Raw genomic sequence first — 25,044 nt, 5'->3', positions numbered from 1 at the left:
CCTGTTCCTCCTCCACGCACTCTCCCTATGGTGCGTGTCTCCAGCCCAGTGCCTCCAGTTCCGGCACCACGCACCAAGCCTCCTGTGCGTCTCCAGAGCCCTGTACGCACTGTTCCTTCTCCCCGCACTCGCCCTGAGGTGCGTGCCCTCAGCCCGGTACCTCCAGTTCCGGTACCACGCCCCAGACCTATAGTGCGCCTCGAGAGTCCAGTGTGCCCTGTTCCTGCTCCCCGCACTCGCCCTGAGGTGCGTGCCCTCAGCCCGGTACCTCCAGTTCCGGCACCACGCATCAGGCCTATAGTGCGTCTCAGCCGGCCAGAGTCTGCCGTCTGCCCAGCGGTGCCTGAACTGCCCGTCTGCCCAACGCCGTCTGAACTGTCCGTCTGCCCAACGCCGTCAGAGCTGGCCGTCTGCCAAGCGCCATCGGAGCCATCCGTCTCCCCAGCGCCATCTGAGCCATCCGTCTCCCCAGCGCCATCTGAGCCATCCGTCTCCCCAGCGCCATCTGAGCCATCCGTCTCCCCAGCGCCATCTGAGCCATCCGTCTCCCCAGCGCCGTCTGAGCCATCCGTCTGTCCCGAGCCGTTAGAGCCGCCCGTCTGTCCCGAGCCGTCAGAGCCGTTCGTCAGTCAGGAGCCGCTAGAGCCATTCGTCAGTCAGGATCTGCCAGGGCCGCCAACCAGACAGGATCTGCCAGAGCCGCCAACCAGACAGGATCTGCCAGAGCCGCCAACCAGACAGGATCTGCCAGAGCCGCCAACCAGACAGGATCTGCCGGAGCCGTCAGTCAGCCATGAGCGTCCAGAGCCGTCAGCCAGTCATGAGCTGCCCTACAGTCATGAGCTGCCCTACGGTCATGAGCTGCCCTACGGTCATGAGCTGCCCTACGGTCATGAGCTGTCCTACGGTCATGAGCTGCCCTACGGTCATGAGCTGCCCTACGGTCATGAGCTGCCTTACAGTCATGAGCTGCCTTACAGTCATGAGCTGCCTTACAGTCATGAGCTGCCCTACAGTCATGAGCTGCCCTACAGTCATGAGCTGCCCTACAGTCCGGAGCTGCCACTCAGTCCGGAGCTGCCACTCAGTCCGGAGCTGCCACTCAGTCCGGAGCTGCCACTCAGTCCGGAGCTGCCACTCAGTCCGGAGCTGCCACTAGTCCGGAGTTGCCCCTCTGTCCTGAGCTGCCTCTCTGTCCTGAGCTACCTCTCTGTCCTGAGCTACCTCTCTGTCCTGAGCTACCTCTCTGTCCTGAGCTACCTCCAAAATCATGTGGGGGCCTTGGGGAGGATTCTTAGGCTAAGGTCGTGGGCGAGGGTCGCCACTCAAAGGACGCTAAGGAGGGGGACAAAGACAGTGGTGGAGTGGTGTCCTCGTCCACCGCCGGAGCCGCCACCGCGGACAGATGCCCACCCAGACCCTCCTTTTGAGTTGTAGGGGTGCGTTCGGAGTCCGCACCTCAGGAGGGGGGTACTGTAACGTCCTGACCAGAGTTATTATGTGTTTTGCTTGTTTAGTGTTGGTCAGGACGTGAGCTGGGTGGGAATTCTATGTTGTGTGTCTAGTTTGTCTGTTTCTATGTCCAGCCTAATATGGTTCTCAATCAGAGGCAGATGGTAATCGTTGTCCCTGATTGAGAATCATATATAGGAGGCTTGTTTTGTGTTGGGATTTTGTGGGTGTTTGTTTCCTAGCTCTGTGGTTGTCTGCACCAGAGAGGACTGTCTCGGTTTTCACGGTTTGTTATTTTGTTTGTTGTTTGTAGTGTTCACTTGTTCGTTATTAAACATGTTGAACACTAGCCGCGCTGCATTTTGGTCCTCTCTTTCACCCCAGGAAGAGAGCCGTTACAGGAAGGTAGAAAGATAACAGTGAATATGAGACATGGGGAAGGTATTGGGAAGGCAGAAAGATAACAGTGAATATGAGACATGGGGGAAGGTATTGGGAAGGTAGAAAGATAACAGTGAATATGAGACATGGAGGAAGGTATTGGGAAGGTAGAAAGATAACAGTGAATATGAGACATGGAGGAAGGTATTGGGAAGGTAGAAAGATAACAGGGAATATGAGACATGGGGAAGGTATTGGGAAGGTAGAAAGATAACAGTGAATATGAGACATGGGGGAAGGTATTGGGAAGGTAGAAAGATAACAGTGAATATGAGACATGGAGGAAGGTATTGGGAAGGTAGAAAGATAACAGGGAATATGAGACATGGGGAAGGTATTGGGAAGGTAGAAAGATAACAGTGAATATGAGACATGGAGGAAGGTATTGGGAAGGTAGAAAGATAACAGTGAATATGAGACATGGAGGAAGGTATTGGGAAGGTAGAAAGATAACAGGGAATATGAGACATGGGGAAGGTATTGGGAAGGTAGAAAGATAACAGTGAATATGAGACATGGGGGAAGGTATTGGGAAGGTAGAAAGATAACAGTGAATATGAGACATGGAGGAAGGTATTGGGAAGGTAGAAAGATAACAGTGAATATGAGACATGGAGGAAGGTATTGGGAAGGTAGAAAGATAACAGTGAATATGAGACATGGAGGAAGGTATTGGGAAGGTAGAAAGATAACAGGGAATATGAGACATGGGGAAGGTATTGGGAAGGTAGAAAGATAACAGTGAATATGAGACATGGAGGAAGGTATTGGGAAGGTAGAAAGATAACAGTGAATATGAGACATGGAGGAAGGTATTGGGAAGGTAGAAAGATAACAGGGAATATGAGACATGGGGAAGGTATTGGGAAGGTAGAAAGATAACAGTGAATATGAGACATGGGGGAAGGTATTGGGAAGTTAGAAAGATAACAGTGAATATGAGACATGGAGGAAGGTATTGGGAAGGTAGAAAGATAACAGGGAATATGAGACATGGAGGAAGGTATTGGGAAGGTAGAAAGATAACAGTGAATATGAGACATGGAGGAAGGTATTGGGAAGGCAGAAAGATAACAGTGAATATGAGACATGGAGGAAGGTATTGGGAAGGTAGAAAGATAACAGTGAATATGAGACATGGAGGAAGGTATTGGGAAGGCAGAAAGATAACAGTGAATATGAGACATGGAGGAAGGTATTGGGAAGGTAGAAAGATAACAGTGAATATGAGACATGGAGGAAGGTATTGGGAAGGCAGAAAGATAACAGTGAATATGAGACATGGAGGAAGGTATTGGGAAGGTAGAAAGATAACAGTGAATATGAGACATGGAGGAAGGTATTGGGAAGGTAGAAAGATAACAGTGAATATGAGACATGGGGGAAGGTATTGGGAAGGTAGAAAGATAACAGTGAATATGAGACATGGAGGAAGGTATTGGGAAGTTAGAAAGATAACAGTGAATATGAGACATGGAGGAAGGTATTGGGAAGTTAGAAAGATAACAGTGAATATGAGACATGGAGGAAGGTAGAAAGATAACAGTGAATATGAGACATGGAGGAAGGTATTGGGAAGGTAGAAAGATAACAGTGAATATGAGACATGGAGGAAGGTATTGGGAAGGCAGAAAGATAACAGTGAATATGAGACATGGAGGAAGGTATTGGGAAGGTAGAAAGATAACAGTGAATATGAGACATGGGGGAAGGTATTGGGACGGTAGAAAGATAACAGGGAATATGAGACATGGGGAAGGTATTGGGAAGGTAGAAAGATAACAGTGAATATGAGACATGGAGGAAGGTATTGGGAAGGTAGAAAGATAACAGTGAATATGAGACATGGAGGAAGGTAGAAAGATAACAGTGAATATGAGACATACATGCTTTTTCCTTCTTATAAAGCCGTGTTCTGTAATTTATCAGCTGGTTTACTGAAACTCTGGTTAGTTGCAGGTGAAGACACCAAACAATCTCAGATCCTGAAACTATTCAGTCAGCTTTAACCAGTATTGTCCATGTTGCTATGGCGACAAATGATGGGCCAAAAAACTAATAACTTTAAGAAAACAATTCTGACTAAATGTTTTCAATGAAAAGTAGACACTTATAATAAACCATTAGGTTACATCTCACATATGCACACGCTTACACACACACACACACACACACACACACACACACAAAGGGATTATGTGACATCTAAAGTCTGAGAGGGAGGGTCAGAGATACAGAGACAACACAGAGATAGTGCATTCATTTACTATTGAGTATTCTCAGTTAACTGCGCAAAGGCAAACAGAAAGTTCAAAAAGTCCCCCTCCCCCCTAGTATCACAAAGACAAACAGGAAGTTAAATAAATCATGAGGTTGTGCTAACCACAGTAGTGTTGCAAAAGTCCCTACACCCCATTCCACTCTTCCCCACCGGTCTCAAGAACAAAACTTGTTCATTAATGTAGATGCATGTAACATAAGGACAACATAAGTTAATGTACCTCATTGCTGGAACCAACTTCAAAATACACATCACTTGGATGATTGGGCCGTTTCAAATATGAATTGGGGAACTATTTGCTAAGGAATGTGTTTTTCTTGATTGTTTGTTGAGCTGCATTTTGTCTATGAGTTGTATGAGCCGGGCTCCCTTGTGGAAGAGACCCTGGTCTCAACGATGACTCCCTGTTTAAATAAATGAGATATATATATATATATTTTTTTATAACATCCTACCTACAATGTTGTCAAGGAAAATGAACAAAAACAAGATGTGATACTCTCAACTTCTCTTTACCAGAGCCAAGAATTTTCCCAGAGGAGGCTGGTGGGATGAGCTATAGGAGGACAGGTTCATTGTAATGGCTGAAATGGAATAAATAAATTAAGTGTTTGATACTGTTCCATTTATTCAAATCCAGTCTTTACAATGAGCCTGTCCTCCTATAGCTCCTTTCACCAGCCTCCTCTGGTGTGTATATGAAAGTATGCTGGTGTCCATGTTGCTGTGGAGGCAAACTACTGTCACGCCTTGACCTTAGAGATCCTTTTAATTCTCTATTTGGTTAGGTCAGGGTGTGACTAGGGTGGGCAATCTATGTTTTCTATTTCTTTGTTGGCCGGGTATGGTTCCCAATCAGAGGCAGCTGTCTATCGTTGTCACGTTCTGACCATAGTTCTTTTGTGTTTTCTTTGTTTTAGTGTTGGTCAGGACGTGAGATGAGTGGGCATTCTATGTTGTGTGTCTAGTTTTCCCGTTTCTATGTTTGGCCTGATATGGTTCTCAATCAGAGGCAGGTGTTAGTCATTGTCTCTGATTGGGAACCATATTTAGGTAGCCTGTTTTGTGTTGGGTTTTGTGGGTGGTTGTCTTCTGTCTTCGTGTGTCTGCACCAGACAGAACTGTTTCGTTTTTTTCACATTTGTTGTTTTGTATTTTGTAGTGTTCACTTTTATTGTCTTTATTAAACATGATGAACACTAACCACGCTGCGCTTTGGTCCTCTCCTTCGTCCACAGAAGAAAGCCGTTACAATCGTTGTCTCTGATTGGGGATCATACTTAGGCAGCCTTTCTTCCACCTTAGTTTGTGGGATCTTGTTTTTGTACTGCTGCTTTCCAGCCCTACAGAACTGTGCGTTTCGTTTGTATTTGTTGTTTTTTTGGTGTCATTTAATAAAGAAAGATGTACGCCTACCACGCTGCACCTTGGTCCGATCCTTCCATCAACGATCGTAACAACTACAGAAAAAATAAAAAACGGACTTTAAAAGGTCCAGTGCAGCTGTAACAATAAAATCATATGTGAACATGGTGCATTTCTAAGTTTTGTAGAAACAAATATAAAGTTAAAAAGTTCTACTCGATGACATAATCAAAAGTTTAAACATTTTATAACAAGTGATTTAAGACCTGCAATTAATTTCTAGCCCAATGGAGGGTATTTTATTGCTCCCCACACCACTGCAAATCTAATTGTGTTTGAATTTTTTTTTTTTTTTTTACTTATGTCACAGAGAACATTTTTAAAAGATTTTTCTTATCTTTTTAATCACGTTTAGGTAAGACCCAGATGCAGACAGTGTAGAAGTAACAAGAGTTTTACAACCACATGGGCAGGCAAACGACAGGTCAAGGCAGGCGGTGGTCAGTAATCCAGAAAGGGTGTAAAGGGTCCAGAACGGCAGGCAGTCTCAGCGTCAGGGCAGGCAGGGGTCAATAATCCAGAACGACAGGCAGTCTCAGCGTCAGGGCAGGCAGGGGTCAATAAAGCAAATAATGCAGTCAGGAAAGCAAAGGCTAGCTTTTTCAAACATACGTTTGCATCATGTAGCTCTAACTCCCAAATGTTTTGGGACACTGTAAAGTCCATGGAGAACAAGAGCACCTCCTCCCAGCTGCCCACTGCACTGAGGCTAGGTCACCACCGATAAATCCATGATAATTGAACATTTCAATAAGCATTTTTCTATGGCTGGCCATGCTTTCCTCCTGGATACAGCAACCCCGGCCAACAGCTCTGCACCCCGCAGCTACTTGCCCGAGCCTCCCCAGCTTCTCCTTAACCCAAATCCAGATAGCATATGTTCTGAAAGAGCTGCAAAACCTGGACACATACAAATCAGCTGGGTTAGACAATCTGGACCCTCTCTTTCTAAAACTATCCGCCGTCATTGTTGCAACCCCTACTCCCAGTCTGTTCAACTTCTCTTTTGTATCGTTCGAGATCCCTAAAGATTGGAAAGCTTCCGCGGTCATCCCCCTCTTCAAAGAGGGTGACACTCTAGACATAAACTGTTATAGACCTATATCCATCCTGCCCTGCCTTTCTAAAGTCTTCGAAAACCAAGTTAATAAACAGATCACTGACCATTTCGAATCCCACCGTACCTTCTCCGCTGTGCAATCCGGTTTCCGAGCTGGTCATGGGTGCACCTCAGCCACGTTCAAGGTACTAAACAATATCATAACCCCCATCGATAAAAGACAGTACTGTGCAACCGTCTTCATCGACCTGGCCAAGGCTTTCGACTCTGTCAATCCCCGTATTCTTATAGGCAGACTCAATAGCCTTGGATTCTCAAATGACAGCCTCGCCTGTTTCACCAACTACTTCGCAGACAGAGTTCAGTGTGTCAAATCGGATGGCCTGTTGTCCGGACCTCTGGCAGTCTCTATGGGGGTACCACAGGGTTCAATTGTCGGGCCGACCCTTTCTTCTGTATATATCAACGATGTCGCTCTTGATGCGGGTGATTCCCTGATCCATTCCCTGATCCATTCCCTGATCCAAGGCTGCAGGCCCAGACAGCATCTCCAGCCGCGTCCTCAGAGCATGCGCAGACCAGCTGGCTGGTGTGTTTACGGACATATTCAATCAATCCTTATCCCAGTCTGCTGTTCCCACATGCTTCAAGAGGGCCACCATTGTTCCTGTTCCCAAGAAAGCTAGAGTAACTGAGCTAAACGACTACCGCCCCGTAGCACTCACTTCCGTCATCATGAAGTGCTTTGAGAGACTAGTCAAGGACCATATCACCTCCACCCTACCTGACACCCTAGATCCACTCCAATTTGCTTACCGACCCAATAGGTCCACAGACGACGCAATCGCAACCACACTGCACACTGCCCTAACCCATCTGGACAGGAGGAATACCTATGTGAGAATGCTGTTCATCGACTACAGCTCAGCATTTAACACCATAGTCCCCTCCAAACTCGTCATCAAGCTCGAGACCCTGAGTCTCGACCCCGCCCTGTGCAACTGGGTACTGGACTTCCTGACGGGCCGCCCCCAGGTGGTGAGGGTAGGTAACAACATCTCCACCCCTCTGATCCTCAACACTGGGGCCCCACAAGGGTGCGTTCTGAGCCCTCTCCTGTACTCCCTGTTCACCCACGACTGCGTGGCCATGCACGCCTCCAACTCAATCATCAAGTTTGCTGACGACACTACAGTGGTAGGCTTGATTATCAACAACGACGAGACGGCCTACAGGGAGGAGGTGAGGGCCCTCAGAGTGTGGTGTCAGGAAAATAACCTCACACTCAACGTCAACAAAACAAAGGAGATGATTGTGGACTTCAGGAAACAGCAGAGGGAGCACCCCCCTATCCACATCGACGGGACAGTAGTGGAGAGGGTAGTAAGTTTTAAGTTCCTCGACGTACACATCACGGACAAACTGAATTGGTCCACCCACACAGACAGCATTGTGAAGAAGGCGCAGCAGCGCCTCTTCAACCTCAGGAGGCTGAAGAAATTTGGCTTGTCACCAAAAGCACTCACAAACTTCTACAGATGCACAATCGAGAGCATCCTGTCGGGCTGTATCACCGCCTGGTACGGCAACTGCTCCGCCCACAACCGTAAGGCTCTCCAGAGGGTAGTGAGGTCTGCAAAACGCATCACTGGGGCAAACTACCTGCCCTCCAGGACACCTACACCACCCGATGTCACAGGAAGGCCATAAAGATCATCAAGGACAACAACCACCCGAGCCACTGCCTGTTCACCCCGCTATCATCCAGAAGGCGAGGTCAGTACAGGTGCATCAAAGCAGGGACCGAGAGACTGAAAAACAGCTTCTATCTCAAGGCCATCAGACTGTTAAACAGCCACCACTAACATCGAGTGGCTGCTGCCAACATACTGACTCAACTCCAGCTCACTTTAATAATGGAAATTGATCAAAAATGTATCACTAGCCACTTTAAACAATGCCACTTAATATAATGTATATGTATATACTGTACTCTATATCATCTACTGCAACTTGCCATCTTTATGTAATACATGTATCACTAGCCACTTTAAACTATGCAATTTTATGTTTACATACCCTACATTACTCATCTCATATGTATATACTGTACTCGATACCATCTACTGCATCTTGCCTATGCCGTTCTGTACCATCACTCATTCATATATCTTTATGTACATATTCTGTATCCCTTTACACTTGTGTGTATAAGGCAGTAGTTGTGGAATTGTTAGGTTAGATTACTCGTTGGTTATTACTGCATTGTCGGAACTAGAAGCACAAGCATTTCGCTACACTCGCATTAACATCTGCTAACCATGTGTATGTGACAAATAAAATTTGACTTGAATCTCCATACACACCGGCTGTCCCTCTAGCGAGGGGGAGATATGGTAGCCGTGCTGCTGGCAGGAAAACGTTTCAGTGTGACTTCCTGGTCTGATGAGTCACTCACCTCAGTGTTCTCTTACTCAACAGTGTGAACATGTCTATTTGTCTTTTGTTGGAAATGTCTGTTTCTTGTTTTCAGTTTTTACTTTTTTTCCCGTTCTCTTTGTTTCTGGAGGCTTGTTCGATGTGGCCCTTTTTACCACAGGCTGGACAATCCATGTCCTTCCATCAACATGTAGAAACCTGACGTCCCTTTTTACCACAGGCTGGACAATCCATGTCCTTCCATCAACATGTAGAAACCTGAAGTCCCTTTTTACCACAGGCTGGACAATCCATGTCCTTACATCAACATGTAGAAACCTGATGTCCCTTTTTACCACAGGCTGGACAATCCATGTCCTTACATCAACATGTAGAAACCTGATGTCCCTTTTTACCACAGGCCGGACAATCCATGTCCTTCCATCAACATGTAGAAACCTGATGTCCCTTTTTACCACAGGCCGGACAATCCATGTCCTTACATCAACATGTAGAAACCTGATGTCCCTTTTTACCACAGGCTGGACAATCCATGTCCTTACATCAACATGTAGAAACCTGATGTCCCTTTTTACCACAAGCTGAACAATCCATGTCCTTCCATCAACATGTAGAAACCTGATGTCCCTTTTTACCACAGGCCGGACAATCCATGTCCTTCCATCAACATGTAGAAACCTGATGTCCCTTTTTACCACAGGCCGGACAATCCATGTCCTTCCATCAACATGTAGAAACCTGATGTCCCTTTTTACCACAAGCTGAACAATCCATGTCCTTCCATCAACATGTAGAAACCTGATGTCCCTTTTTACCACAGGCCGGACAATCCATGTCCTTCCATCAACATGTAGAAACCTGATGTCCCTTTTTACCACAGGCCGGACAATCCATGTCCTTACATCAACATGTAGAAACCTGATGTCCCTTTTTACCACAGGCCGGACAATCCATGTCCTTACATCAACATGTAGAAACCTGATGTCCCTTTTTACCACAAGCTGGACAATCCATGTCCTTACATCAACATGTAGAAACCTGATGTCCCTTTTTACCACAGGCCGGACAATCCATGTCCTTCCATCAACATGTAGAAACCTGATGTCCCTTTTTACCACAGGCCGGACAATCCATGTCCTTACATCAACATGTAGAAACCTGATGTCCCTTTTTACCACAGGCCGGACAATCCATGTCCTTCCATCAACATGTAGAAACCTGACGTCCCTTTTTACCACAGGCCGGACAATCCATGTCCTTCCATCAACATGTAGAAACCTGATGTCCCTTTTTACCACAGGCCGGACAATCCATGTCCTTCCATCAACATGTAGAAACCTGATGTCCCTTTTTACCACAGGCCGGACAATCCATGTCCTTACATCAACATGTAGAAACCTGACGTTCCTTTTTACCACAGGCTGGACAATCCATGTCCTTCCATCAACATGTAAAAACCTGACGTCCCTTTTTACCACAGGCTGGACAATCCATGTCCTTCCATCAACATGTAGAAACCTGACGTTCCTTTTTACCACAGGCTGGACAATCCATGTCCTTACATCAACATGTAGAAACCTGATGTCCCTTTTTACCACAGGCTGGACAATCCATGTCCTTACATCAACATGTAGAAACCTGACGTTCCTTTTTACCACAGGCTGGACAATCCATGTCCTTACATCAACATGTAGAAACCTGACGTTCCTTTTTACCACAGGCTGGACAATCCATGTCCTTCCATCAACATGTAGAAACCTGACGTTCCTTTTTACCACAGGCTGGACAATCCATGTCCTTACATCAACATGTAGAAACCTGATGTCCCTTTTTACCACAGGCTGGACAATCCATGTCCTTACATCAACATGTAGAAACCTGACGTTCCTTTTTACCACAGGCTGGACAATCCATGTCCTTCCATCAACATGTAGAAACCTGACGTTCCTTTTTACCACAGGCTGGACAATCCATGTCCTTACATCAACATGTAAAAACCTGACGTTCCTTTTTACCACAGGCTGGACAATCCATGTCCTTACATCAACATGTAAAAACCTGATGTCCCTTTTTACCACAGGCTGGACAATCCATGTCCTTACATCAACATGTAAAAACCTCACGTTCCTTTTTACCACAGGCTGGACAATCCATGTCCTTCCATCAACATGTAGAAACCTGACGTTCCTTTTTACCACAGGCTGGACAATCCATGTCCTTCCATCAACATGTAGAAACCTGACGTCCCTTTTTACCACAGGCTGGACAATCCATGTCCTTACATCAACATGTAAAAACCTGACGTTCCTTTTTACCACAGGCTGGACAATCCATGTCCTTACATCAACATGTAAAAACCTGACGTGCCTTTTTACCACAGGCTGGACAATCCATGTCCTTACATCAACATGTAAAAACCTGACGTCCATTTTTACCACAGGCTGGACAATCCATGTCCTTACATCAACATGTAAAAACCTGACGTCCCTTTTTACCACAGGCTGGACAATCCATGTCCTTACATCAACATGTAGAAACCTGATGTCCCTTTTTACCACAGGCTGGACAATCCATGTCCTTACATCAACATGTCGAAACCTGATGTCCCTTTTTACCACAGGCTGGACAATCCATGTCCTTACATCAACATGTAGAAACCTGACGTCCCTTTTTACCACAGGCTGGACAATCCATGTCCTTACATCAACATGTAGAAACCTGATGTCCCTTTTTACCACAAGCTGGACAATCCATGTCCTTCCATCAACATGTAGAAACCTGATGTCCCTTTTTACCACAGGCCGGACAATCCATGTCCTTCCATCAACATGTAGAAACCTGATGTCCCTTTTTACCACAGGCCGGACAATCCATGTCCTTACATCAACATGTAGAAACCTGATGTCCCTTTTTACCACAGGCCGGACAATCCATGTCCTTACATCAACATGTAGAAACCTGACGTTCCTTTTTACCACAGGCTGGACAATCCATGTCCTTCCATCAACATGTAGAAACCTGACGTCCCTTTTTACCACAGGCTGGACAATCCATGTCCTTACATCAACATGTAAAAACCTGACGTCCCTTTTTACCACAGGCTGGACAATCCATGTCCTTCCATCAACATGTAGAAACCTGACGTTCCTTTTTACCACAGGCTGGACAATCCATGTCCTTACATCAACATGTAGAAACCTGATGTCCCTTTTTACCACAGGCTGGACAATCCATGTCCTTACATCAACATGTAGAAACCTGACGTTCCTTTTTACCACAGGCTGGACAATCCATGTCCTTACATCAACATGTAGAAACCTGACGTTCCTTTTTACCACAGGCTGGACAATCCATGTCCTTCCATCAACATGTAGAAACCTGACGTTCCTTTTTACCACAGGCTGGACAATCCATGTCCTTACATCAACATGTAGAAACCTGATGTCCCTTTTTACCACAGGCTGGACAATCCATGTCCTTACATCAACATGTAGAAACCTGACGTTCCTTTTTACCACAGGCTGGACAATCCATGTCCTTCCATCAACATGTAGAAACCTGACGTTCCTTTTTACCACAGGCTGGACAATCCATGTCCTTACATCAACATGTAAAAACCTGACGTTCCTTTTTACCACAGGCTGGACAATCCATGTCCTTACATCAACATGTAAAAACCTGATGTCCCTTTTTACCACAGGCTGGACAATCCATGTCCTTACATCAACATGTAGAAACCTGATGTCCCTTTTTACCACAGGCCGGACAATCCATGTCCTTCCATCAACATGTAGAAACCTGATGTCCCTTTTTACCACAGGCCGGACAATCCATGTCCTTACATCAACATGTAGAAACCTGATGTCCCTTTTTACCACAGGCCGGACAATCCATGTCCTTCCATCAACATGTAGAAACCTGACGTCCCTTTTTACCACAGGCCGGACAATCCATGTCCTTCCATCAACATGTAGAAACCTGATGTCCCTTTTTACCACAGGCCGGACAATCCATGTCCTTCCATCAACATGTAGAAACCTGATGTCCCTTTTTACCACAGGCCGGACAATCCATGTCCTTACATCAACATGTAGAAACCTGACGTTCCTTTTTACCACAGGCTGGACAATCCATGTCCTTCCATCAACATGTAAAAACCTGACGTCCCTTTTTACCACAGGCTGGACAATCCATGTCCTTCCATCAACATGTAAAAACCTGACGTCCCTTTTTACCACAGGCTGGACAATCCATGTCCTTCCATCAACATGTAGAAACCTGACGTTCCTTTTTACCACAGGCTGGACAATCCATGTCCTTACATCAACATGTAGAAACCTGATGTCCCTTTTTACCACAGGCTGGACAATCCATGTCCTTACATCAACATGTAGAAACCTGACGTTCCTTTTTACCACAGGCTGGACAATCCATGTCCTTACATCAACATGTAGAAACCTGACGTTCCTTTTTACCACAGGCTGGACAATCCATGTCCTTCCATCAACATGTAGAAACCTGACGTTCCTTTTTACCACAGGCTGGACAATCCATGTCCTTACATCAACATGTAGAAACCTGATGTCCCTTTTTACCACAGGCTGGACAATCCATGTCCTTACATCAACATGTAGAAACCTGACGTTCCTTTTTACCACAGGCTGGACAATCCATGTCCTTCCATCAACATGTAGAAACCTGACGTTCCTTTTTACCACAGGCTGGACAATCCATGTCCTTACATCAACATGTAAAAACCTGACGTTCCTTTTTACCACAGGCTGGACAATCCATGTCCTTACATCAACATGTAAAAACCTGATGTCCCTTTTTACCACAGGCTGGACAATCCATGTCCTTACATCAACATGTAAAAACCTGACGTTCCTTTTTACCACAGGCTGGACAATCCATGTCCTTCCATCAACATGTAGAAACCTGACGTTCCTTTTTACCACAGGCTGGACAATCCATGTCCTTCCATCAACATGTAGAAACCTGACGTCCCTTTTTACCACAGGCTGGACAATCCATGTCCTTACATCAACATGTAAAAACCTGACGTTCCTTTTTACCACAGGCTGGACAATCCATGTCCTTACATCAACATGTAAAAACCTGACGTGCCTTTTTACCACAGGCTGGACAATCCATGTCCTTACATCAACATGTAAAAACCTGACGTCCATTTTTACCACAGGCTGGACAATCCATGTCCTTACATCAACATGTAAAAACCTGACGTCCCTTTTTACCACAGGCTGGACAATCCATGTCCTTACATCAACATGTAGAAACCTGATGTCCCTTTTTACCACAGGCTGGACAATCCATGTCCTTACATCAACATGTCGAAACCTGATGTCCCTTTTTACCACAGGCTGGACAATCCATGTCCTTACATCAACATGTAGAAACCTGACGTCCCTTTTTACCACAGGCTGGACAATCCATGTCCTTACATCAACATGTAGAAACCTGATGTCCCTTTTTACCACAAGCTGGACAATCCATGTCCTTCCATCAACATGTAGAAACCTGATGTCCCTTTTTACCACAGGCCGGACAATCCATGTCCTTCCATCAACATGTAGAAACCTGATGTCCCTTTTTACCACAGGCCGGACAATCCATGTCCTTACATCAACATGTAGAAACCTGATGTCCCTTTTTACCACAGGCCGGACAATCCATGTCCTTACATCAACATGTAGAAACCTGACGTTCCTTTTTACCACAGGCTGGACAATCCATGTCCTTCCATCAACATGTAGAAACCTGACGTCCCTTTTTACCACAGGCTGGACAATCCATGTCCTTACATCAACATGTAAAAACCTGACGTCCCTTTTTACCACAGGCTGGACAATCCATGTCCTTCCATCAACATGTAGAAACCTGACGTTCCTTTTTACTACAGGCTGGACAATCCATGTCCTTACATCAACATGTAGAAACCTGATGTCCCTTTTTACCACAGGCTGGACAATCCATGTCCTTACATCAACATGTAGAAACCTGACGTTCCTTTTTACCACAGGCTGGACAATCCATGTCCTTCCATCAACATGTAAAAACCTGACGTCCCTTTTTACCACAGGCTGGACAATCCATGTCCTTCCATCAACATGTAAAAACCTGACGTCCCTTTTTACCACAGGCTGGACAATCCATGTCCTTCCATCAACATGTAGAAACCTGACGTTCCTTTTTACCACAGGCTGGACAATCCATGTCCTTACATCAACATGTAGAAACCTGATGTCCCTTTTTACCACAGGCTGGACAATCCATGTCCTTACATCAACATGTAGAAACCTGACGTTCCTTTTTACCACAGGCTGGACAATCCATGTCCTTACATCAACATGTAGAAACCTGACGTTCCTTTTTACCACAGGCTGGACAATCCATGTCCTTCCATCAACATGTAGAAACCTGACGTTCCTTTTTACCACAGGCTGGACAATCCATGTCCTTACATCAACATGTAGAAACCTGATGTCCCTTTTTACCACAGGCTGGACAATCCATGTCCTTACATCAACATGTAGAAACCTGACGTTCCTTTTTACCACAGGCTGGACAATCCATGTCCTTCCATCAACATGTAGAAACCTGACGTTCCTTTTTACCACAGGCTGGACAATCCATGTCCTTACATCAACATGTAAAAACCTGACGTTCCTTTTTACCACAGGCTGGACAATCCATGTCCTTACATCAACATGTAAAAACCTGATGTCCCTTTTTACCACAGGCTGGACAATCCATGTCCTTACATCAACATGTAAAAACCTGACGTTCCTTTTTACCACAGGCTGGACAATCCATGTCCTTCCATCAACATGTAGAAACCTGACGTTCCTTTTTACCACAGGCTGGACAATCCATGTCCTTCCATCAACATGTAGAAACCTGACGTCCCTTTTTACCACAGGCTGGACAATCCATGTCCTTACATCAACATGTAAAAACCTGACGTTCCTTTTTACCACAGGCTGGACAATCCATGTCCTTACATCAACATGTAAAAACCTGACGTGCCTTTTTACCACAGGCTGGACAATCCATGTCCTTACATCAACATGTAAAAACCTGACGTCCATTTTTACCACAGGCTGGACAATCCATGTCCTTACATCAACATGTAAAAACCTGACGTCCCTTTTTACCACAGGCTGGACAATCCATGTCCTTACATCAACATGTAGAAACCTGATGTCCCTTTTTACCACAGGCTGGACAATCCATGTCCTTACATCAACATGTCGAAACCTGATGTCCCTTTTTACCACAGGCTGGACAATCCATGTCCTTACATCAACATGTAGAAACCTGACGTCCCTTTTTACCACAGGCTGGACAATCCATGTCCTTACATCAACATGTAGAAACCTGATGTCCCTTTTTACCACAAGCTGGACAATCCATGTCCTTCCATCAACATGTAGAAACCTGATGTCCCTTTTTACCACAGGCCGGACAATCCATGTCCTTCCATCAACATGTAGAAACCTGATGTCCCTTTTTACCACAGGCCGGACAATCCATGTCCTTACATCAACATGTAGAAACCTGATGTCCCTTTTTACCACAGGCCGGACAATCCATGTCCTTACATCAACATGTAGAAACCTGACGTTCCTTTTTACCACAGGCTGGACAATCCATGTCCTTCCATCAACATGTAGAAACCTGACGTCCCTTTTTACCACAGGCTGGACAATCCATGTCCTTACATCAACATGTAAAAACCTGACGTCCCTTTTTACCACAGGCTGGACAATCCATGTCCTTCCATCAACATGTAGAAACCTGACGTTCCTTTTTACTACAGGCTGGACAATCCATGTCCTTACATCAACATGTAGAAACCTGATGTCCCTTTTTACCACAGGCTGGACAATCCATGTCCTTACATCAACATGTAGAAACCTGACGTTCCTTTTTACCACAGGCTGGACAATCCATGTCCTTACATCAACATGTAGAAACCTGACGTTCCTTTTTACCACAGGCTGGACAATCCATGTCCTTCCATCAACATGTAGAAACCTGACGTTCCTTTTTACCACAGGCTGGACAATCCATGTCCTTACATCAACATGTAGAAACCTGATGTCCCTTTTTACCACAGGCTGGACAATCCATGTCCTTACATCAACATGTAGAAACCTGACGTTCCTTTTTACCACAGGCTGGACAATCCATGTCCTTCCATCAACATGTAGAAACCTGACGTTCCTTTTTACCACAGGCTGGACAATCCATGTCCTTACATCAACATGTAAAAACCTGACGTTCCTTTTTACCACAGGCTGGACAATCCATGTCCTTACATCAACATGTAAAAACCTGATGTCCCTTTTTACCACAGGCTGGACAATCCATGTCCTTACATCAACATGTAAAAACCTGACGTTCCTTTTTACCACAGGCTGGACAATCCATGTCCTTCCATCAACATGTAGAAACCTGACGTTCATTTTTACCACAGGCTGGACAATCCATGTCCTTCCATCAACATGTAGAAACCTGACGTCCCTTTTTACCACAGGCTGGACAATCCATGTCCTTACATCAACATGTAAAAACCTGACGTTCCTTTTTACCACAGGCTGGACAATCCATGTCCTTACATCAACATGTAAAAACCTGACGTGCCTTTTTACCACAGGCTGGACAATCCATGTCCTTACATCAACATGTAAAAACCTGACGTTCCTTTTTACCACAGGCTGGACAATCCATGTCCTTACATCAACATGTAAAAACCTGACGTCCCTTTTTACCACAGGCTGGACAATCCATGTCCTTACATCAACATGTAAAAACCTGACGTCCCTTTTTACCACAGGCTGGACAATCCATGTCCTTACATCAACATGTAGAAACCTGACGTCCCTTTTTACCACAGACTGGACAATCCATGTCCTTACATCAACATGTCGAAACCTGATGTCCCTTTTTACCACAGGCTGGACAATCCATGTCCTTACATCAACATGTAGAAACCTGACGTCCCTTTTTACCACAGGCTGGACAATCCATGTCCTTACATCAACATGTAAAAACCTGACGTTCCTTTTTACCACAGGCTGGACAATCCATGTCCTTACATCAACATGTAGAAACCTGACGTTCCTTTTTACCACAGGCTGGACAATCCATGTCCTTACATCAACATGTAAAAACCTGATGTCCCTTTTTACCACAGGCTGGACAATCCATGTCCTTACATCAACATGTAAAAACCTGACGTTCCTTTTTACCACAGGCTGGACAATCCATGTCCTTACATCAACATGTAAAAACCTGACGTTCCTTTTTACCACAGGCTGGACAATCCATGTCCTTACATCAACATGTAAAAACCTGACGTGCCTTTTTACCACAGGCTGGACAATCCATGTCCTTACATCAACATGTAAAAACCTGACGTTCCTTTTTACCACAGGCTGGACAATCCATGTCCTTACATCAACATGTAAAAACCTGACGTCCCTTTTTACCACAGGCTGGACAATCCATGTCCTTACATCAACATGTAAAAACCTGACGTCCCTTTTTACCACAGGCTGGACAATCCATGTCCTTACATCAACATGTAGAAACCTGACGTCCCTTTTTACCACAGGCTGGACAATCCATGTCCTTACATCAACATGTCGAAACCTGATGTCCCTTTTTACCACAGGCTGGACAATCCATGTCCTTACATCAACATGTAGAAACCTGACGTCCCTTTTTACCACAGGCTGGACAATCCATGTCCTTACATCAACATGTAGAAACCTGATCTCCCTTTTTACCACAAGCTGGACAATCCATGTCCTTCCATCAACATGTAGAAACCTGATGTCCCTTTTTACCACAGGCCGGACAATCCATGTCCTTACATCAACATGTAGAAACCTGATGTCCCTTTTTACCACAGGCCGGACAATCCATGTCCTTACATCAACATGTAGAAACCTGATGTCCCTTTTTACCACAAGCTGGACAATCCATGTCCTTACATCAACATGTAGAAACCTGATGTCCCTTTTTACCACAGGCCGGACAATCCATGTCCTTCCATCAACATGTAGAAACCTGATGTCCCTTTTTACCACAGGCCGGACAATCCATGTCCTTACATCAACATGTAGAAACCTGATGTCCCTTTTTACCAAAGGCCGGACAATCCATGTCCTTCCATCAACATGTAGAAACCTGACGTCCCTTTTTACCACAGGCCGGACAATCCATGTCCTTCCATCAACATGTAGAAACCTGATGTCCCTTTTTACCACAGGCCGGACAATCCATGTCCTTCCATCAACATGTAGAAACCTGAAGTCCCTTTTTACCACAGGCCGGACAATCCATGTCCTTACATCAACATGTAGAAACCTGACGTTCCTTTTTACCACAGGCTGGACAATCCATGTCCTTCCATCAACATGTAGAAACCTGACGTCCCTTTTTACCACAGGCTGGACAATCCATGTCCTTACATCAACATGTAAAAACCTGACGTCCCTTTTTACCACAGGCTGGACAATCCATGTCCTTCCATCAACATGTAGAAACCTGACGTTCCTTTTTACCACAGGCTGGACAATCCATGTCCTTACATCAACATGTAGAAACCTGATGTCCCTTTTTACCACAGGCTGGACAATCCATGTCCTTACATCAACATGTAGAAACCTGACGTTCCTTTTTACCACAGGCTGGACAATCCATGTCCTTACATCAACATGTAGAAACCTGACGTTCCTTTTTACCACAGGCTGGACAATCCATGTCCTTCCATCAACATGTAGAAACCTGACGTTCCTTTTTACCACAGGCTGGACAATCCATGTCCTTACATCAACATGTAGAAACCTGATGTCCCTTTTTACCACAGGCTGGACAATCCATGTCCTTACATCAACATGTAGAAACCTGACGTTCCTTTTTACCACAGGCTGGACAATCCATGTCCTTCCATCAACATGTAGAAACCTGACGTTCCTTTTTACCACAGGCTGGACAATCCATGTCCTTACATCAACATGTAAAAACCTGACGTTCCTTTTTACCACAGGCTGGACAATCCATGTCCTTACATCAACATGTAAAAACCTGATGTCCCTTTTTACCACAGGCTGGACAATCCATGTCCTTACATCAACATGTAAAAACCTGACGTTCCTTTTTACCACAGGCTGGACAATCCATGTCCTTCCATCAACATGTAGAAACCTGACGTTCCTTTTTACCACAGGCTGGACAATCCATGTCCTTCCATCAACATGTAGAAACCTGACGTCCCTTTTTACCACAGGCTGGACAATCCATGTCCTTACATCAACATGTAAAAACCTTACGTTCCTTTTTACCACAGGCTGGACAATCCATGTCCTTACATCAACATGTAAAAACCTGACGTGCCTTTTTACCACAGGCTGGACAATCCATGTCCTTACATCAACATGTAAAAACCTGACGTTCCTTTTTTACCACAGGCTGGACAATCCATGTCCTTACATCAACATGTAAAAACCTGACGTCCCTTTTTACCACAGGCTGGACAATCCATGTCCTTACATCAACATGTAGAAACCTGACGTTCCTTTTTACCACAGGCTGGACAATCCATGTCCTTACATCAACATGTAAAAACCTGATGTCCCTTTTTACCACAGGCTGGACAATCCATGTCCTTACATCAACATGTAAAAACCTGACGTCCCTTTTTACCACAGGCTGGACAATCCATGTCCTTACATCAACATGTAGAAACCTGACGTCCCTTTTTACCACAGGCTGGACAATCCATGTCCTTACATCAACATGTAAAAACCTGACGTCCCTTTTTACCACAGGCTGGACAATCCATGTCCTTACATCAACATGTAGAAACCTGACGTCCCTTTTTACCACAGGCTGGACAATCCATGTCTTTACATCAACATGTCGAAACCTGACGTCCCTTTTTACCACAGGCTGGACAATCCATGTCCTTACATCAACATGTAGAAGCCTGACGTCCCACCTTGCCACAGTGGAAGCATGTGACTTGATTTCCCGGTCTCTGATTTTCAGTTGAAACTCTGTGCACTTTTCCTTTTTTGTGATCAACTTTTTATTTATTTTAAAGGAACACAGACAAGAACAAATAGCAGCAGGAATGGTTATACAGCTGGAGACACAATAGTGTTAAAATATATATCAGAACAAATAGCAGCAGGAATGGTTATACAGCTAGAGACAATCTATATGGGGTGGGGAGTTGAACCAGCTATGACTGAGCAATCTTGGTATCAGGTATATAAGGATAAGGAACAGCATGGTCTGTAAAGGGTAGGCTCTCAGCCCAACAGTCAAGACTGTTTGAGGAAATAAAAAAGTATCTCTCACCTGAATAGAATATTCCACCACACAACCCACCTCCAACACCTCCTGGGACCACCCCAACACACCATCCAACCCCTCCTGGGACCACCCCAACACACCCTCCAACCCCTCCTAGGACCACCCCAACACACCCTCCAACCCCTCCTGGGACCACCCCAACACACCCTCCAACCCCTCCTGGGACCACCCCAACACACCCTCCAACCCCTCCTGGGACCACCCCAACACACCCTCCAACCCCTCCTAGGACCACCCCAACACACCCTCCAACCCCTCCTGGGACCACCCCAACACACCCTCCAACCCCTCCTGGGACCACCCCAACACACCCTCCAACCCCTCCTGGGACCACCCCAACACACCCTCCAACCCCTCCTGGGACCACCCCACCCCACAACCCCTCCTGTCCAGTGTGTCCAGTGTTTCCAGTGTGTGTGTTGTTGTGGATATATAAAAATGAGGATCTGCTGGAGTCAAACCAAGATTCTTTATTTCTGACCTCAGAATACAAAGTGTAGACAGCCTGAATTCCAAAGCATTGGTTGATCAGCACATATCTTTCTAGTTCCTATTCTTGGGCGGAACTCTCTGTTCCCTTTTTATCTATACAAGGACACAGGAGCAAACTGATTTATGCACAGAATTATACTCAGAAGAACAGGAGATTATAATAGGACAGTTTCACAAGGTTAGTCACATGCTCAGTTATGTGGACAAATACAATTAAAATGTTCATTTACAGAGAGTGTGTGTTGTATTGTGTGTGTGTGTGTGTGTGTGTGTGTGTCTAGTGTGTATGTGTGTCCAGTGTGTGTGTGTCCAGTGTGTGTGTGTGTGTGTGTGTGTCCAGTGTGTGTGTCTGTTTGTGTGTGTGTGTGTGTGTGTGTGTGTCCAGTGTGTCCAGCGAGCAGTTGCCATACCAGGCAGTGATGCAACCAGTCGTGATGCTCTCAATGGTGCAGCTGTAGAACCTTTTGAGGATATGAGGACCCATGCCAAATCTTTCAGGCTCCTGAGGGGGAATAGGTTTGGTCGTGCCCTCTTCACGACTGTCTTGGTGTGCTTGGACCATGCTAGTTTGTTGGTGATGTGGACACCAAGGAACTTGAAACTCTCAACCTGCTCCACTGCAGCCCCGTCGATGAGAATGGGGGCGTGCTCGTTCCTCCTTTTCCTGTAGTTCACAATCATCTCCTTTGTCTTGATCACGTGGAGGGAGAGGTTGTTATCCTGGCACCACACGCCCAGGTCATTGACCTCCTCCCTATAGGCTGTCTTGTCTTGTGTTGAGGATCAGCATGGCAGATGTGTTGTTACCTACCCTTACCGCCTGGTGGCAGCCCATCAGGAAGTCCAAGACCCAGTTGCAGAGGGACGTGTTTAGTCCCAGGGTTCTTAGCTTAGTGATGAGCTTTGAGGGCACTGTGGTGTTGAACGCTGAGCTGTAGTCAATGAATAGCATTCTCACATAGGTGTTCCTTTTGTCCAGTTGGGAAAGGCAGTGTGGAGTGCAATAGAGATTGTATCATCTGTGGATCTGTTGGTGCGGTATGCAAATGGAAGTGGGTCTAGGGTTTCTGGGATAATGGTGTTGATGTGAGCCATGACCAGCCTTTCAAAGCACTTTATGGCTACAGACGTGAGTGCTATGGGTCGGTAGTCATTTATGCAGATTACCTTATCGTTCTTGGGCACAGGCGCTATGGTGGTCTGCTTAAAACAGGTTGGTATTACAGACTCAGACAAGGAGAGGTTGAAAATGTCAGTGAAGACTCCTTCCAGTTGATCAGCACATGCTCACAGTACACTTTCTGGTAATCCTTCTGGCTCTGCGGCCTTGTGAATGTTGACCTGTTTAAAGGTCTTGCTCACATCGGCTATGGAGAGCGTGATAACAGTCTTTCAGAACAGCTGGTTCTCTCATGCATGTTTCAGTGTTTTTTGCCTCGAAGCGAGCATAGAAGTAGCTTAGCTCGTCTGGTAGGCCCGTGTCACTGGGAAGCTCTCGGCTGTGCTTTCTTTGTAGTCTGTAATGGTTTTCAAACCCTGTCACATCCGATGAGTGTCAGAGCCGGTGTAGTACGATTCGATCTTAGTCCTGTATTGACCCTTCTCCTGTTTGATGCTTTGCCTGTTTGATGGTTTGTTGGAGGGCATAGCGGGACTTCTTATAAGCTTCCGAGTCCCTCTCCTTGAAAGCAGCAGCTCTAGCCTTTAGCTCAGTGCGGATGTTGCCTGTAATCCATGGCTTCTGGTTGGGGTATGTACGTATGGTCACTGTGAGGATGACATCATCGACGCACTTATTGATGAAGCCAATGACTGATGTGGTGTACTCCTCAATGCCATTGGAGCAATCCCGGAACATATTCCAGTCTGTGCTAGATAAACAGTCCTGTAGCTTAGCATCTGCTTCATCTGACCACTTTTTTATTGATCTAGTCACTGGTGCTTCCTGCTTAAATTTTTGCTTGTAAGCAGGAATCAGGAGGATAGAATAATGATCAGATTTGCCAAATGGAGGATGAGGCAGAGCTTTGTTTGCGTCTCTGTGTGTGGAGTAAAGGTGGTCCAGAGTGTTTTGTCCTCTGGTTGCACATTTAACATGCTGATAGAAATTTGGTCAAATAGATTTAAGTTTCCCTGCATTAAAGTCTCCGGTTACTAGGAGCGCCACCTCTGGGTGAGCGTTTTCTTGTTTGCTTATGGCGGAATACAGCTCATTCAATGCTGTCTTAGAGCCAGCCTCTGACTGTTGTGGTATGTAAACAACTAGGAAAAATACAGATGAAAACTCTCTAGGTAGATAGAGTATCTCATGATAAGCTGTAGACCACACTACCTCAGGCGAGCAATAGCTCGAGACTTCCTTAGATATCGTGCACCAGCTGTTATTTACCAAAATACATAGTCCGCCGCCCCTTGTCTTACCAGACGCCGCTGTTCTGTCCTGCCGGTGCAGTGTATAACCAGCCAGCTGTATGTTGATAGTGTCGTCGTTCAGATACGAAGCATAAGATGTTACAGTTTTGAATGTCCCGTTGGTAGTTTAATCTTCCGCGTAGGTCATCTATTTTATTGTCCAAAGATTGCACATTTGCTGGCAGAATGGAGGGAAGTGGGGGTTTATTCGATCGCCTACGAATTCTCCGAAGGCAGCCCACCCTCCAACGACCACCCCAACACACCCTCTAACACACCCCAACACCCAGCCCGCCCTCCGGCCCCTCCTGGGACCACCCCAACACCCAGCCCGCCCTCCGGCCCCTCCTGGGACCACCCCAACACCCAGCCCACCCTCCAACCCCTCATAGGACCACCCCAACACACCCTCTAACACACCCCAACACTCAGCCCGCCCTCCAACCCCTCCTGGGACCACCCCAACACACCCCAACACCCAGCCCACCCTCCAACCCCTCCTGGGACCACCCCAACACCCAGCCCACCCTCCAACCCCTCCTGGGACCACCCCAACACCCAGCCCGCCCTCCAACCCCTCCTGGGACCACCCCAACACACCCCAACACCCAGCCCGCCCTCCAACCCCTCC

At 45.9% G+C, this 25,044-nt stretch overlaps 1 protein-coding gene and 1 long non-coding RNA gene across 2 annotated transcripts; one reads left to right on the top strand and one right to left on the bottom strand.

Annotated features, from left to right (window-relative positions):
- The first annotated feature begins 1,895 nt into the window (after positions 1–1,895).
- Positions 1,896–2,982, top strand: LOC129832051 (uncharacterized). The gene is made up of 3 exons (XR_008755861.1): positions 1,896–2,334; positions 2,382–2,429; positions 2,956–2,982. It is a non-coding gene; the product is annotated as an uncharacterized LOC129832051 (long non-coding RNA).
- A 2,677-nt stretch (positions 2,983–5,659) lies between these two features.
- Positions 5,660–14,995, bottom strand: LOC129867651 (uncharacterized). Its single transcript, XM_055941227.1, has 3 exons — positions 14,097–14,995; positions 13,247–13,976; positions 5,660–5,677 (listed from the first exon to the last, which is right to left on the bottom strand). Exons 1-3 carry the CDS (start codon positions 14,285–14,287, stop codon positions 5,660–5,662), a joined length of 939 nt encoding a protein of 312 aa, XP_055797202.1. The 5' UTR covers positions 14,288–14,995.
- Positions 14,996–25,044: the final 10,049 nt, after the last annotated feature.

Source organism: Salvelinus fontinalis, chromosome 2 (assembly GCF_029448725.1).
Source record: "Salvelinus fontinalis isolate EN_2023a chromosome 2, ASM2944872v1, whole genome shotgun sequence".
Lineage (NCBI taxonomy): Eukaryota > Metazoa > Chordata > Actinopteri > Salmoniformes > Salmonidae > Salvelinus > Salvelinus fontinalis.
This window is presented reverse-complemented; position numbering and strand designations above follow the sequence as displayed.

Excerpts from the sequence above, each read along its gene's own strand:
- LOC129867651 (XM_055941227.1), bottom strand. The coding sequence starts at position 14,287 with ATGGACGTCAGGTTTTTACATGTTGATGTAAGGACATGGATTGTCCAG. Across the intron at positions 13,977-14,096 it reads GTGGTAAAAAGGGACGTCAG|GTTTTTACATGTTGATGTAA; the intron begins GTTTCTACATGT and ends AAGGAACGTCAG.